Source organism: Anguilla rostrata, chromosome 5, assembly GCF_018555375.3.
Source record: "Anguilla rostrata isolate EN2019 chromosome 5, ASM1855537v3, whole genome shotgun sequence".
NCBI classification, from domain to species: Eukaryota; Metazoa; Chordata; class Actinopteri; order Anguilliformes; family Anguillidae; genus Anguilla; species Anguilla rostrata.
Genome location: NC_057937.1, coordinates 26,274,697 through 26,291,448, shown reverse-complemented (window position 1 = coordinate 26,291,448; position 16,752 = coordinate 26,274,697). Strand labels below are relative to the sequence as shown.

At 38.4% G+C, this 16,752-nt stretch overlaps 1 protein-coding gene across 3 annotated transcripts in view; it reads right to left on the bottom strand.

Annotated features, from left to right (window-relative positions):
• Positions 1-862: 862 nt before the first annotated feature.
• LOC135255007 (tryptophan 5-hydroxylase 1) overlaps positions 863-16,752 on the bottom strand; it is a 48,600-nt gene continuing 32,710 nt past the window's right edge. For all 3 annotated transcript variants that reach the window (XM_064335680.1, XM_064335681.1, XM_064335682.1), the window contains exons 2-11: positions 16,096-16,233; positions 15,437-15,620; positions 15,205-15,305; positions 14,930-14,997; positions 8,459-8,655; positions 7,549-7,684; positions 6,425-6,551; positions 6,213-6,308; positions 3,132-3,265; positions 863-2,731 (exon numbers count right to left, since the gene is read on the bottom strand). In XM_064335680.1, the coding sequence (XP_064191750.1) occupies positions 2,557-2,731; positions 3,132-3,265; positions 6,213-6,308; positions 6,425-6,551; positions 7,549-7,684; positions 8,459-8,655; positions 14,930-14,997; positions 15,205-15,305; positions 15,437-15,620; positions 16,096-16,233 (1,356 nt within the window). In that variant the 3' untranslated portion in view covers positions 863-2,556. The remainder of the gene's footprint in view (positions 2,732-3,131; positions 3,266-6,212; positions 6,309-6,424; positions 6,552-7,548; positions 7,685-8,458; positions 8,656-14,929; positions 14,998-15,204; positions 15,306-15,436; positions 15,621-16,095; positions 16,234-16,752) is intronic.

Here is a 16,752-nt window from a genome sequence, read left to right as displayed (position 1 = left end):
AATCAATAATTTGATCAATTCAATGCGAAGGAGATGTGTTGCGTTGCATGAGGCAAATGGTGGTCACACAAGATACTGATCGGTATTCTGTTCATTTCATGGTATCTTCTTTTTTGAGGACTCTGTGACTAAGAAATGCATATCTGTATCCCCAATCACATGAAATCAATAGATAAATGCTTAATGAATCTATTTCAGTTGACTGATTTTAGTTTATTACCTTTGAATTCAATGAAATCTTCGAAATTGATAAGTGTTGCATTTATATTTCTGTTCAGTGTATGTACTTCCCCTTTGTCAAGTTCACCTGCTATCGTCAGTTGAAACATTAGTCTTATTTAAATAAATGTGCTTCATTTTGTATGAGTGCTCCAGTGTCTACTTTAGGTCCTTCTGAATAGCCCGGGTATAAAGTTTTGATATTTACAAATATGTTACAGATAATGATCTGGGCAAGCAGCTGAGATAGCTCGTTGAGGTTTGGCAAATCTCCAGGACCTTAAACTTTTCTATAACTCTATTTGGAGTACAATTATTTTCAATAATATGAACATATAAATTTTATATTTTAAAAATATAAACACCTTAAATACATCTGAAGGACCTTAAACACTTCCATAAATCCATTTAGAGTACAATTATTTTCAATAATGGGAACATAAATATTGTATATATTTTTTTAAATTATCAACACCTTGAACACATCTGCAGGGCCTTAAACACTTTTGTAAATCAATTTGGAGTACAATTATTTTCAATAATGGGAACAGAAAAAACGTCTTCTTTTTTTTTTTTAAATGTCAGCACCCATCGGCAAAACAATTTTCACATTTTTGTCAACTGACTTGAATAAAACACAGTATTGGACATTATACAGACTTTATTTAAAAACTATATAATAAGATTATACATAACATTTGGAAGGAAAACTAAAATAAAAAATACACTGCAACTCAGTAATCCAAACAAATGCAGAAATATTAGGACTACCATCCAACGACATATTATTTTCAACAAAGCACAATTTAAATATTTTAAATAGGACTAGAACTACATTTCTGAGGACTTTTCCAAGTAAAAATGAAAAAGCTACCTGAATGTTTTTAGAATAGGGAATAGCAGATAAGCATAAAGAAATTACATAACTGATGTAAATAAATGTTCAATAACAATGGTCAGTGCTCCTGAATTTGGATTTTTTTCTAGCTTAAGTCTATTATGAGAGTGAAGAACAACATTTTTCAGCACATATAGTAAATATCACCATTTCCCAATAATGATTATGCAGTGCAATTGTAATGCTTTTGTCCAAAGTTACAATTTTAGTTGCACACCTTTGTCCAGAGCTAAAAAGACAAAAGGTAAACTGAGAATGAACAAAAAAAAAAAACTCTTCCACAAAAAATTTGCACATTACAATACAATACAAGCCATCTGAAGTATTTTTTCATGTTCAAGCTTTAGAAAGCGATAACATCCCTTTAATGTGCAATATGGAAATACAGACTGTAATGAAACTGCTTGCTGAAAGTAAGATAAATACAAATGAGCCCCCTTTCATCCAGCTATCAACACTTTAATATGACAATCAAGTTGACAGCTGTTCATTTCTAAAATAATATGTGCATTGAACGGTACAGTGGTTACACTATAGAAAGGTCTGTCAACACCAATGAAAGGAAAACAACCTCTAAGTAGAGGCACAAGTAGGATATTCTCCTTTTTAATGTTTTTACTTTAAAACAAAAAAGAACATTTAAGTTGATGCCGAGAGTGTAAATCAAATCATTTTCAATGTAGAAAAATAGGAAATATGTTAACAATTGGCATACAAATTCCAAATTGTTGACTGTCAAAGCTAATTTACATTACATTTTGTACATGCATGTGAAGCCCAAAGACCACTGAATCTAATATCATTTCTTCTATTAAATGATTGATGAATAATTTCACAAACTGTACAAACCAGCACAGCCTTGCATTAGCCTCTCTGAGGTACTGGCACACCAAATATTACACTTTTTCTGTCAATCCTGAGATATTACCGTTTAATATCCATTCTGAAACAACATTATTTAGGTCTTTAGCAGATACTGTTGGCACCTTCCCCTTTATCATGCGACCACAGAGAGAGACAATAGCAAGGCACTACTGGGTCATATATTGAAAATATGTGAATATGCTGGATGTGAATTCATAGGTTTCTCCTTCTTATGGTAAGCTTATAATCACTATTTTTAACTCCCACAATTATGCCAGAATAAAACTGTTTCAGCAGAAGTTAATTACAACAGAACATGAGGTTAACAACAGGCAATTGTGACTGGTTTTATCTTAAAATAAGCATTTTTAAATAGGTTCATGAGTTAAAGCAGTAATATTAACAACTTCAATATACTGTTCATTCAGGCTCAAGTCTTTAACAGAAACTTGAAAAGCACATTAGGCTGAATGTTTTGTCATAACTAAATAATCTTAAACCTATGGTTTTTAGTACTATACTTTTGTGACTGATAGAGAGTGCAGTTAATGGGTTATAGGGTAAGGTGAGCAGACTTAGACACCAAGCTGCTTGTTAAGTCGGTTGAGTGCATCACCCACAATGTCCAGCTCATGACGCAGCTCTTCCACCACACTGTTAATGCTGGGTGTGTCCTTCAGAACATCCACACTCTGGGTGTAAGGGTTGTAGCGCACGGTAAATGGCCTTTTGATGGTCTTGGCAAACTCCCTAATTGGCAAAAATAATGAAAATATAACACCACAGATGAGACTGCAAAATTTGAGAAAAATCATTTAACTTCTCAACTTCCCACGCGGATTTTAAGACAGCTTCAGGAGTTTCAGTTGCAAAGGTGGAAAGTAATGATTTCCAACTACTCTCGTTACAGTATTTAAGTACTGTGGTACTTTGAGTACAATTAAGTCAAGGTACTTTTACTTGAGTTGATTTTTTAGTATTCTACATTGCTACTTTTGACTCTTTCTGCTTTTCCTTTTCAGGGGTATACATTTCAGGGGTTTTCACTGCAGTTAAACTTAGGATAGGGTCCTTTTTGATTCTGAAGACAATAACAGGAAAGTTAAGTGGAAATACTTTTGCTTGCCAATAATACAAAATGACCACAAACCTCATCTTGACTTTGGCCTCTTCAAAGCTGTCTGACACAAAATAGACATCCTGGAAGGTGGTGATTATACACTCCTGTTTAGATGTGATCGTGGGATCAAAGGGCAAGATTTTGGCGTTCCCAGAGAGGGCATGCTGTAAGTAGATGAAATGATTTCCCTTAGGACAACAGTTTGAGGTTACGGTTATATGTGTGGACACCTGACATCCAACATCTCATCCAAAATTATGGGCATCATTTGCCTTCACTGGAACTAAGGGACCTAGCTCAAACCATGGAAAACAACCCAAACTAAGGAGTGTCCTGATACGTTGGTAATATAGTGTATAGAGTACTGTTTGTTTATTCAATTTCCAGTTAAGTCAGCCATTTGATGCAAAACAATGGTGTCAGTGTCAGACAATAATGCAGGAAAAATATATTTAACCTGAAATTACAGAAAAACCTAAAGGAAATATTTGTGATGAGAATAGATATAGAGTATAAAGTCAAAGAAAACTCTTTTTTTCATTTTAAAGTGGGAATTACAAGCATTCCGTCAGTACAGTGGCTTAAAATATCTAGGGGTCCTGAAACATATCCAAATCTCTCCAAAAATGAATATGATGCTTTTTGTCCATTATAAAGCATATACATGTGCCTCTTATAAAGGTTTAAAGAGAAACATTGATATCAGATTTAAAAAATAATGCAAAAATATTGCCACAAAATGTGGTACAGTACCTACATGTGTAATAATTAACTCTTGTATGTATGTCTGTATACTCTGTACTCTTGTATGGGGATGGGACGACATGAAAACAATTTTCAACCGTCCACCACGTTTTGGCAATGTTCCAACTCTCACACGTCAGCACTGTTGCATGCATCACAAAAACTACTAAACCACCAACGAACACCTATTTAAAGACACTCAATTTAAAAAATAACGTATATAACCAAAATATGTTGAGCAGTAATATTTACATAGCGATGATGAAATCATAGTGAAATCATATCTGTGTTCAGTAGATAGAGACAGCGACAGTAAATCAATGATACAGTCCTCTCCGCTTCTGTCTTACTCCAGAAAACAATGTCAGCTAGGTCTATCAGAAAACATGTGGCTTAGTTATGCTCAGAAGTCCTCAATAATAATAGTATTTTCCAAGAAATTATGAAAAATCGTTGACAACGTTTCATCAGGTGCAGTGTCTTTTACTGCTACCACAGAGTGAATGCAATGATGAGAAAACGTTCAGTTACGCTGAATTATAAAACGCTATTCCAAAAGCAAAATTAGACATGTTATGTGTCGTTAGAAAGCTTATACTCCCACCTACTGAATAAATGAATTGTCAATCAAGCCAGACTGTACCAAAAAGGGCGACAAAACCGTAAACAACATGTGTGGTATTACGCACAGCTATATTGGAAGGTACCCAGATGTCACCAATGCACGTATATTTCACAAACGGATTATCCAAGACAATATTTGACCACTCAGTCTCAAAAGGGACATCTCTATGTAAAACCAATGGTAAGATTGTATATTCCTTCAATATTTAATCCCAGATATTAACTGTAGAATGACATGGTATAATCTTTTTTTTAATTGTCTTGTTTATTTTGTTATTCACTGAGCAGCGTTTTCACTGCTGTATTGGCATATCTTAGGGCTATTATCGGGTTTATCTTGTTGCTATGATGAAATACGATGTTTGAGCGGTGAAAGAATATATTTATGAATGCCCATTGCCTAGATAGACAAAATAGTCCATTATGTCATGGGTGGGGATGTAGTTGCAAATGAGACTGCAGGGAGGGGGTGCTTGTTAAATGAACAACCAAAGCGACAATGGTGGCGCTGCAAAACTCTGTATTCGGCATTGTTGTCGTGGACCGTAATGAAAATAAAGCAAAACGTTTCTCTTTTTAACTCATACTTTGGTTGCAGGAGCAATGAATGTCTGAGTTTAGCAATCACACCGGCGTGCCGACTACTAGGGGGATATCGCTAAGAGGTTAAATAAATGTTTACTGCATTTTTTTCGGACATTGAAAAATAAATAACTTATGCTTAATGGCTGCTTCACTGGAAAGGGTGGTCTTACTGATGCACAGGCAGAGGAGGATGCTCTAAATGGTTTAAATTAATAAACCATTACAAAATCTCAGCGTCATATAAAATCTTTTTTTTCTCTTAGAAAAAATCCACTATTGAAACTCTTGTTAAAAACCTTACACAGAAGTGTAAACCTACAACAAAACCTAAAAACGGTCAAGTGATGGTACGGTAGGGAGGACTGGGAGGAAAAATCTCACTGTACTCCCTTAGTGCAGGTTTTCTATTATCAATCTAATAAAAAATGTTCACTGCTAATCTGTGATTGGTCAAAACAAATGGGTAATTAACAAAATCATCTTGGCAAAAAGGCAAAAATTAAGTTGTTCCCCTTTAGTTTGAAATGAAATACTGAAGAGCCACATATATAAACCAGGTAACTATTTATGTCCTGGATCATACACTTCTTGACCATGAGGGAGCAAAATCTGAGGGTGATGTGTAGAACTATTAAAGCTCTATGAAGCCAAATGTAAAGTGTACTCTGGTATCCTTTAATTTCTCCAAATCTATCCAAAATGTCTAAAATGTGCATTGTTGAAAATTGTAGCATAATCATATCATCATCAATCATTTCACTACAAATCAACTGTTTTGACTTATGAAACTCAGTTTTGCATCCAATCACCCATCCAACCACCCAATGGATGTAAACACCCTCAAAATAATGGATGTAAATACCCTGAAATAAAGCTGACAGCCTGCAGTTTAACCTTGTATTCATAGTTTTTTTTTAAATCCAGTTTTTTGCAGAACTACAGAGCCAAAACAGCAAAACTTTTGTCACTGTGTCATATATATGAGCTGTTTCTGTGTGTAACTTCTCTGAAATATGTACTTGTATTTCACAATCTATTGATATCTATAAGAACCAAAGGTTCACAAGGCCCACTTGAAAAGTACAGAAGCGTATTTTATAGTAAGATGACCATAAACACATTGTATAAAAAATAAGACTTTGTTAAAGGATGTGTGACCTTGAGTTCACTGATAGAGGACAGCAAACCGGCTCCGTATGCACGCAGCTTCCCTTCCTGTTTACACAGTCCAAACTCCACTGTAAAAAAGTAGCACTGAAAGGCAGAAAAGAGTGATTTCAATACCATGTCAACACAAGAACTGGCATAACACTGAGGCAGCTTGATGCCCAACCTGAGAAGCACTGAAGGAGGCGTAGCATGGCACTCACCGTGGCCAGCTTCTGTACGGAGTCATCAGATGCCCCAAGTGAAGCCAGGCCGATCTCCTGGGAGAACTGGGCAAAGCTGGGCTCCGCCAGCAGAGGAACATGGCCCAGCAGCTCATGACAAGTATCCCTGACACCCACAGACATAGACATTTACGGACGTGCAACGGTTGGGGTGGGCATTAGGTTTGGTTAAGATTAGGTTCGGGAAAAATAATCAAGCATATGATAATCTGAATTGACAACTTGAATTTTAGAACAGTTAGACATTTGCCTACAATTAGTGACTAATAATGAGTTATAAATTAGTATAAAACCATAAAATGATGCTGTTACAGGAAAGTGGGAAGTAAATAAGAAATGCACAGAAAAACTTTGTAAAGACCGATGGGCGAATAAAGTAATATCCTTGGGGTACACAGAAACTTGTAAATGAGCAAAGGTGACATCATGTAAAGTATGACTTATTTAACATTTTCTAGTAACACTTTATTTGATACTTCACTTAGCTAATGGCTTCATGACAGTGTCAAAAGAACTTCATAATGCTTTGTTACGTGTCATTATGTGTCATAAACTGTCACACGGGATTTTAACATTGGTCATTGTCACAGTAATATGATTTCATGACAGTTATGTACACAGTAGAATTACAGTCTTTGTCTTAAAAAGTAATAAAGTTGTAATGACAAAGTAATTTGTCACTTTATTTGAACTAGCCAAATTGTGTCTTGATGCTGTCTTAATGCATTACGACACGTCAACCAGATTTCTAAGTGCACGTTCAAAATTAAAAATTGATATGACAAATATGAAGCTGCAAAGTGATAGTGTCTTGTTTGCTTTTGTGGTGGTGGTAGGGGACTGAAACAAATGTGAAATAGTCATCTGATCATTTCTTCAGGCCCTCGATACGATTACTGTAGTTTGGTTGGTGTGAGCGCTGCAAAACATATACAAGGCCTGACTTGCAAGTACAGAACTATGCTTTTTTTGGAACAGGGCTTGCTGTCTTTGGAATGCCATAGTAATGTGAAATGTGTCAGACTAAAGTCTCAAAGATAAAGAGAAAATCATCACTCTAAGAGCAAGGCTAAAGTACCCTTAAGCAGTATGAGCACACTTACGGCTCGGGTGTGTAGAGGGGGTCTGAGCTGTGACGAACATACTGGGTACAGTGGAAAACCCGAAATGCCAGGCCTGCAAGGAAGTCACGAGGGGAAAGATAGCCTGCCACTGGCCGGATGGTAAAACCTGTACGCTCTGAAACATTGACACACAAGTCACATACTGAAAATAAAATGTATATCTTCTTAATGCATGGCAGGCAGAGAACTAATCCAGGCATAATACACTTACACTTGATGATCAGACAGACTCATATCATCGATTACTATGATGATCAGTCCTGCGTTTTGACCATTTCTTTGAAGCCCATAGACACTTACGCTGAGTTTGACACATAGACACTGAAACAGCCCCAGGCTTAGATTGATCTTGACACACTGACTGATGCTGAAGCAGGCTGAGAAAAATACAACCCTGATGCTTAGAAAACATGTTCCCGAACATAACAGCCTCGATGGAAAGTGAGACTGATACACTCTATGTTTCTAAGAGGCAGTTTCAATTGATCCCAGCTTATTTAGAAGTTACTATTTGGTTTAATGATTTGGCAATAAATAACTTTTAGATTTTCAGTGAAGAACAACATTGTTTTAAAAACCACACATAAATTGTGTTTCTGTAATTGTGATGCTTATTACTGTTTGAATTAACATTACATTACAGGCATTTAGCAGACGCTCTTATCCAGAGCGACTTACACAACTTTTACTTATACTTTTACATTTATACAGCTGGATATATACTGAAGCAATGCAGGTTAAGTACCTTGCTCAAGGGTACAACGGCAGTGTCCTTACCCGGGATTCGAACCTACGACCTTTCGGTTACAAGCGCAGTTCCTTACCCACTGCGCCACACTCCGTCCTAAAAACTCAAAGACAGTTGGCAAAGAGAGGTTCAGTGTCTCACCCCTGAGGAAACGTGAAACATCTTCCAGTTGAGGAATGTTATCCTCACGGCAGTCACAATATTGGGTAAGTAACGGCAAGTTCTTCAGGTACTCTCGACAGGCATGGGTGGGGTAAAGCTTGTTTAGCTCCCTGAACACCACACCCCATGTCTTCACCTCCTCCTCGGTGAACTCAATGCGAGGGATGGGGTCCCCACTGCAAGAGAAATAGAAATAAATGCAAGAAATTAAGCCCTGCATGAGAGACATAACTCAATTAGATAATTTAGAACATTTCTGATTGAATTTACTTTCATATTTATTACTTAAGACACACTGGATTAGCAGTCTGTTTTTGCACTGCATCAGAACAGCTAACTAGGGAGAACTGCAATTATCTTTGTTCCGTTTAAAACTAATCACTGGATTTTCATGTTTTAAATTATTTTCATTTTTTAAATGGTAAATGATTAATGATTTTCATTCTTAAAACACATCAATGAGATGGTTGATGAAACAAATTGCATTATGGTCTGATGATCCTGATGAAACAAACAGTACTGTCACAAGCCAAGTTGCAACAGTGTTTTGAGATGTTCATAATTACGGTTTTGTTAAATCCATAATAATATGGTATAGGACTGTAGTATCAGTGGTTCCAAATTCAAATGATTTACCCTGTATAAAACTAAATTATCTCTTCTGTTACAAACAGTTGATTCAAGAACAGACAATCAATTCTTTGTATATATATATAAATATATATATGGCTATATTTTAACAATCTAAGAGCACGGTCTAAGGCGCATGGCGCAAGTGAATTTAGGGCGTGTCCAAATCCACTTTTGCTAGTTTAACGGCAGATAATCTGAGCGCAAAGTAAGGCGCATGTTTCAAAGGGGTTGTACTTAATTTGTCTCTTAATTAATCATAGGTGTGTTTTGGGTGTAACATGAAATAAATCATGTCATCTCCCATTCCCTTTAAAAGCCGGGTGCGCTTGCACCTTGGCGGATTGCTATTATAATGGCGGATTTGTCATTACTGTGATTAGCTAATTCTGATAAATATTATGACTAACCATTATGACATGTATTTTTTTTAAATATCGCGCGTTGTGCACCCTCCTAAGTAGGCGCATATTACTATCTTAATAATGCGCCCTTAAAATAACACCAAAATACTGCGCCATTGACTTAAGACCAGGTTTATGTTGATCAATCACGCAATTGCTTTCCGCTGCCTCAAGATAGCAATGCGCCAACAATGCGCCTGACCACACCTCATTTTAAGACCATGGGCGTTCAGATGGGTGCAAGTACATTTGCTATTTAAACAACGTGGGCGCTGCACGGGAAAATGACAACTGCGTTGGTCTGAAACTAGCAAAGACACTGGCGTTGCGCTTGGCGTCGCTTTGCACCGGGTGTAAGCCCATAGTCTCAATATTAACAAATATATTTTGATATTTACAATGTTTTATAAACCATGCCCCATTAGCCTTACAGCCAGTAATGTTGATTGCTAAGCACCGCAAAACAAATCATTGCTCACTGTGCTATATATTGGTTCAAGGGATTAGTAGTCATAGTCCAGTAGTTTGTGGATATTGTCCCCACAGCTGAAGCTTCACCTTATGTTAAAATGAAGGTCACACATGCATCACCCAAACACATAAGCATGGCTGAACACAAAACTACTCTGGGAAGTGAACTGCAGCATGATGATGCAGCCTGAGGCATTTCCTCCAAAACGACAGAGGCGGACTGCTCTACAGGACAGACAAAGTGGTTTGACAACACAGCAGTTAAGTTTGAGACTGTGCTTGTTTGTTTGCTTCAAGCTGTACATGAATTTGATACACTACATTTCCGAAAGTATGTGGCCATCCTTCCAATTAGTGGTTGTGGTTATTTCAGCCACACCCATTGCTAACAGGTGCATAAAATCAAGCTGACAGCCATGCAATCTCCATTGGCACACATGGAGATTTTTATGCGCTGAAGAGTGTAGTGCATATAAACCATCTGTCCTAGTTGCAACACTCACTACAGAGTTCCGAACTACCTCTGGAAACAACGTCAGCACAAGAACTATTCATAAAGAGCTTCACGAAATGGGTTTCCATGGCTGAGCAGCCGTACCCAAGCCTAAGATCACCATATGCAATGCCAAGCATCGGATGGAGTGGTGTAAAGCACACTGCCATTGGACTCTGGAACAGAGGAAACATTCTCTAAAGTGATGAATTACGGTTCACTATCTGGCAGTCTGACAGACAAATCTGGGTTTGGGAGAATGCATAGTGCCAACTGTACTGGCCCGAATAGTGCCAACTGTAAAGTTTGGTGGAGGAAGAATAATGGTCTGGGGTTGTTTTTCATTATTTGGGCTAGGCCCCTTAGTTCCAGTGATGGGAGATCTTAATGCGACAGCATACAATAACATTCTAGAGAATTGTGCACTTCCAACTTTGTGGCAACAGTTTGGGGAAGGCCCTTTCTTGTTTCATCAGGACAATGCCCCTGTGGACAAAATAAGGTCCACAAAAAATGGTGGTGAAGTTTGAAGTTTGGTGGTGAAGAACTTGACTGGCCTACACAGAGCACTGACCTCTTACCCAATCAAACACCTTTGGAATGAACTGGAATTCCAACTGCGATGTAAGCCTTATGCAGAGCATCAGCGCCCAATCTCACTAATGCTCTTGTGGCTGAATGGAAGCAAATACCTGCAGCCATGTTCCAAAATCTACTGGACAGCCTTCTCAGAAGGTTACAGCAGCAAAGAAGGGTCCAACTCAATATTTATGCTCATGGTTTTGGAATGAGATGTTCAACAAGTACATATGGGTGATGTTCAGGTGTCCACATACTTTTGGAAATGTAGTGTATCTGACCCACTGAAATGTGTGTTAAACACACTGAAAACTGCCTGTTATATGAAAAGATATTTTGTTGCTTTTTAGTAGTTGGGGATGATACTTGGCCAGTACCATCATACTGTGTAGTACATTTTATAACACTAACCAAGTGTGTTCAGCAATAGATTTTAAGGCACAACTGTTTCACTCCCACAGACCAAGAATACATTCACAAACTAATTCTGAAATCCAATTCCTCCACTTCCCAACTTGATCTAGCACCAACTTCTTAAAGCCTGTCCCCCCTGTCCTTTCAGCTCATATCTCCTCACTCGTTCCCCTCTCTCTGAAAACTGCTACTGCCACACCCTTACTTAATAATCCCTGTCTTGAATCCACTGTCCTTAATATTTACAGGCCTATCTACAACCATCCCTTTCTTTCAAAGGTCATGGAAAAGGTAGTGGCCTCCCAAATACAGGCACACAAGTGCAGTAATGACCTGTATGAGCCTTTCCAGTTACGTTTTCACTCTCACCACAGCACAGAAACCTCCCTCCTCTGAGAATGAATAACCTCCTCCACTCTGCTGATTCTGGTTTCAATACAATTATACCCCTCCTTGATCTCATTAACTCATTTGATACAGTCAATCACAACATCCTACTTTCTCAACTCCAATCTCATCTAAATACTTGCAAAAGTGCTCCAGCCTGTTTCAGATCCTACTTCACTGACAGGCAGAATTTTATCTACACTGCCAAACACAAATCACCAACTGCTCCAGTCTCTCGAGGTATCCCACAGGGCTCTGTCCTAGGCCCTCTTTTGTTTATTATCTATGTGCCCCTCTCGGATCTATCATTCATCAACATGCTTTACAATTTTATTTTTATGCTGATTACAGTCAGATTTACCTCAGTACCAAACCTACTGATCTCTCCTCCCTGATAAACTGTTTACAGGACATTCAACGCTGGATGGCATCAAATCTCGTCAAGCTAAACTCTGACAAGACAGAAATCATGCTGGTTGTGTCCAAAGCTGTTGTCTAAGGCAAGGGTAACCAACAGGTTGATCACGATCAACTGGTCGATCTTCAAATCCTTCACTGTCGAGCCCTAGAATTTTCGCATTTTCTAAATAAATAAATAAATAAATAAATAAATAAATAAATAAAAAGTTTTTTCATGCTCTGGTTGGTTGGTTGGTTGTTTTAACAAACTTTTTAGACCTAGCTCTGGCTCGTTGATTTGAATAACACATAGGTCATATGTTATCTTACAATCACTAATTGGTTATTTGATACGCTGAGGTCTATGAATGGCTGCAAGCAATTGTGTGTGGGGGTAAAAAAAAATCACGTAACGAGGGTCGAGGAAGTAATAACGTTAACGCTAACAGTTTGTACAGCAGGAGTTGCGAGCAATGCAAACCTTAACTGACATGACAACATCGATATGGCTGAGGGTCCGGCAAAAAAGAAATCAAAAACGTATTATTTCCATCCGGAATGGGAGCATGAATTTCTTTTCACGTCAGCGAATGAGAAGACACGCCTCATATGCCAACAGGCGGTAGCCTTGCCAAAACGTGGCAGCCTAGACGTTTCTGTAGCTGCCTTGATAAGATGCTGCCTTGCATCTTATCATTCATGGCAACACAGTTGCCCCCTCTGCTGCAGTCCATAACCTTGGAGTTACATTCGACCCCACACTCTCCTTTCAGACACAAATTAACTCCATAACCATAACAGCATTCTTCAACCTATGCAACATTGCCCGTCTTTGCTCCTGCCTCTGCCGTCATGATGCTGAAACTGTAGTTCATGCATTCATCACCTCTCATCTGGTTTACTGTAACTCACTCTACTGCTCTCTGGTCTCCCTGGAAAATCCCTCAATAAACCACCATACATCTAAAACACAGCATACATCTAAAACAAATCTGCTCATATCACCCCTGTTCTCCACCAGCTACACTGGCTTCCCATATCTGCCTGCATTTAATTAAGACTCCTCATCATTACATACAAAGCACTAAATTGACTTGCCCTTCCTGCCTCTCTGAACGTATTTTCCCTACACACCAATCCACCCAATCAGATCTTCTGGAACCAGTTTACTCTCCATTCCACACACGACTGTTTAACATGGGAGCTAGATCATTTAGTGTGACTGCCCCGAGACTTTGGAACACCTTACCCCAACACCTCTGTGAATACAGTAGTGTCTCCTCCTTCAAAACCAAACTCAAAATGTACCTATTCCACCAGCACTACCATACGCATACCCCCTCTTAACAAACCTTTAAAATGTACTCCTTCTTCTGCCTCTTATCTCTTTAGTGTTTTGATGCTCTGTGATTCCATGGAATCTTATTGTCTGCACATGTATTTTGTTTTTCTATTGTTTTATTTTTGGTTTTATGTTTTCTCTCTGTATATCTATGCATTTTACCTGTTTTATTTTTTCCCTAGGGTCTGAGAAAGGTGCTATATTAATAAAATGTATTATTATTATTATTACTATTATTATTACTATTATTATGATCAGAAAGCAGTTCTTTGAAAACAGTTAGAATCTCAGTGGAGTTTGTGTACATGAGCTGTTGCTGAACCTCAAACTTCAACTTCAGCAATGTTGATTGCATTATGGTTTGAGCCATAACACAGTTTGTAGCAGCAGTAACAAGATTGAAAATTCAAGTGTGCACAAATTAGATGCCCTAACCAATCATTAGTTATGACTCTGATCTGATCTCTTGATCTGACTTATGGTGTGGGTGTTATGGCCTTTTCAGCACGACCCTTTATTATAGCGCCACCATCTGGCCGACATAGCTGATTTGTAGTGCCTGAATAGTGGGGGGCCATAGGAACCCGCCTACTACATTTGGTTGGTCTACGACTTATGGTTGCTGAGCCTCAGACGCTTTTAGCGGAGAAAGCTTCCGCGCCGCAACTAAAAAGTCTAAATGGCGGGCAAACAATATGGCGGACACAGGTGGTCCCAACTGCAAAGTTGTAGAGCACATCCAAATGCATAGGTCAATGACATTTTGTGTTGATTTGACTTATGGTGTGGGAGTTATGGCCTTTTACGCATGACCCTTTGTTATAGCACCACCATCTGGCCGACATAGGTGATTTTTAGTGCCTGAGTAGTGGGGGGCCATAGGAACCCACCTGCCAAATTTGGTTGCTCTAGGACGTATGGTTGCTGAGCCTCAGACACTTTTAGCGGAGAAAAATAATAAGAATAATAATAATAATAATAATAATAATCCTAACAGATACAATAGGGTTCCACCAGCTTCGCTGCTTGGACCCCTAATAATAATCCTAATGGATACAAGAGGGTTCCACCAGCTTTGCTGCTTGGACCCCTAACAAGAGAGGGACCAAAGGCTCAAGGGGAAATTCCCATGCCCACGTACACCAAATCCAACTGTTCAGAATGGATTTGAGTTCAGGTGCTAAAGACTAGCGATTCATAACAAACAAACAAGACAAATGAAATGAACACTAAAGATGACAGCACTATGGCTTTCTCTTTCCATGAAGGAGAGAGATTTGTCATTGTCTTATTATCATTTAGCATATGATATCACTTTATTATATACTTACTGTTTGTAGCTCATGGCCAGATCAGCGAAATGCTTTCTCCTCTTGCGGTATACATTGTCCTTAAAACCCTGCCAAGAAACACAGAGATATGATAATCATGTAGTGTATGGACTCATAGCTGAGGCAAAGCATGTGGCTACTGGTGAATCAGGACAACACAGGGAATGAAGTAACATATTTATTGTACCCACTAGACTCCACCAAGGGGGAAGCAGTGCACTGAGTGTACTTACTGAGTACCACTTAGAGTGAACCAATGTACAGTGCATACCTACCGGGTGATCAGCATCCAAGTCCGACCCATACATCAGGACACGATTGGCACACTTGTCCAAATCAGAAATCTTCTTTGGGAACCAGGGCACATTGTCCATATCTGAAACATGGAGCAGTTTTTACATCTATGCATTACCAAGTGAACCAACTGGCACATGTTTCTTTCAAGCAACAACATGTCTCTTATAAGAAATGAGAATTGACCATTTATTAGTCAGAATAGGAATTTACCTTCCTCAGACAGACAGGAGTTGTCAGGTGGATCCATGTCAACTATGTTCACGTGCTTCTGAAGCAGCTGAATGATTTCGTTCAGCTGCTCGTGGTTGCTGTCGCAGTCCACAAAGATCTCAAATTCTGAGTTACGCCTCTTTGATTTCCGGGACTCAATGTGAACAAGATTGACGTGATTCTCCTGTCAGGTAGATAAAGGAATTTGCTGGCTTTAAATGTATCACCATCATAATCTAACATAATTAGATTTTGGTCAGATTAGATATATTAACATGTGCTTTGTCACAATCTGACTAAAGAATGCATACTTGTGTTTGTACACAACATCTAGTGATTACCAAACTCAGCTCTGAAATAAGAGAGAAATAAAAAACTTATATTTGTTAGTTCACGCAGTAGACAAACCACATTGCAGTTATATTGAATCTGTCTTAATAAGAAAAAATTTATTCCAACAGTGATGCAGCAGCTAATGTCAGCTCTGAAAAACATTAAATTCACTACAAACCAGCAAAAATACATGTCAAGGAAATAATTCATTTTCTGAATCTTTTCTATATCTTATAACCCAGGTGGGTGAGACTTCCCCTTCACTGTAAAACACTTTATTTTATTATTTTTAATTATTATTATGCATACCATGTTTGTGTTTATACCTGAAAAAGTTTCAGAGCTTTAACCAGCCCACCAACTTCATTTTTCAAGGAGAAAACGATAGCGGCACGTCCTTTCTCTGTTGACAGTGTCTTGTTGTCTCTGTTTTCTTCAATCTTGCTGAAAGTAGATTTGTTCATCTGCACTCATGTAAAATAAGTATGTTAGTGTTAGTTAGGTAACAATGGTCCATTGTTAAAAATTAACAGGGCTTTCTCCGGGTAAAATGAATGGTCTTACATGAGATATTGTCCACACAAACTGATGATGAATTAAGTTTGCTCTCGACAAAAGGGTGAGTGCATGTGTGGTGTACACCAAGAGAATGGTACAGGCCTGACCCCCCTGACAGTGAGAATTTTCCTGGCATGGTTTCGGTCTTTCTATACTGTTGGGAGTGGTGTCTTGCAGGATGACAATGCCCCCATTCACATGGCATGACGGGTCACTGAATGGTTTGATCTCAACCCAATTGAACACCTATGGGAGATTTTGTACCAAGGTGTTAGACAGTGCTCTCCACCACCATTATCAAAACACCAAATGAGGAAATACCTTTTTGAAGAATGGTGTTCCATCCCTCCAGTAGAGTTCCAGAGATTTGTATAATCTATGCCAAGGTGCATTGAAGCTGTTCTGGCGGCTTGTGGTGGCCAAAC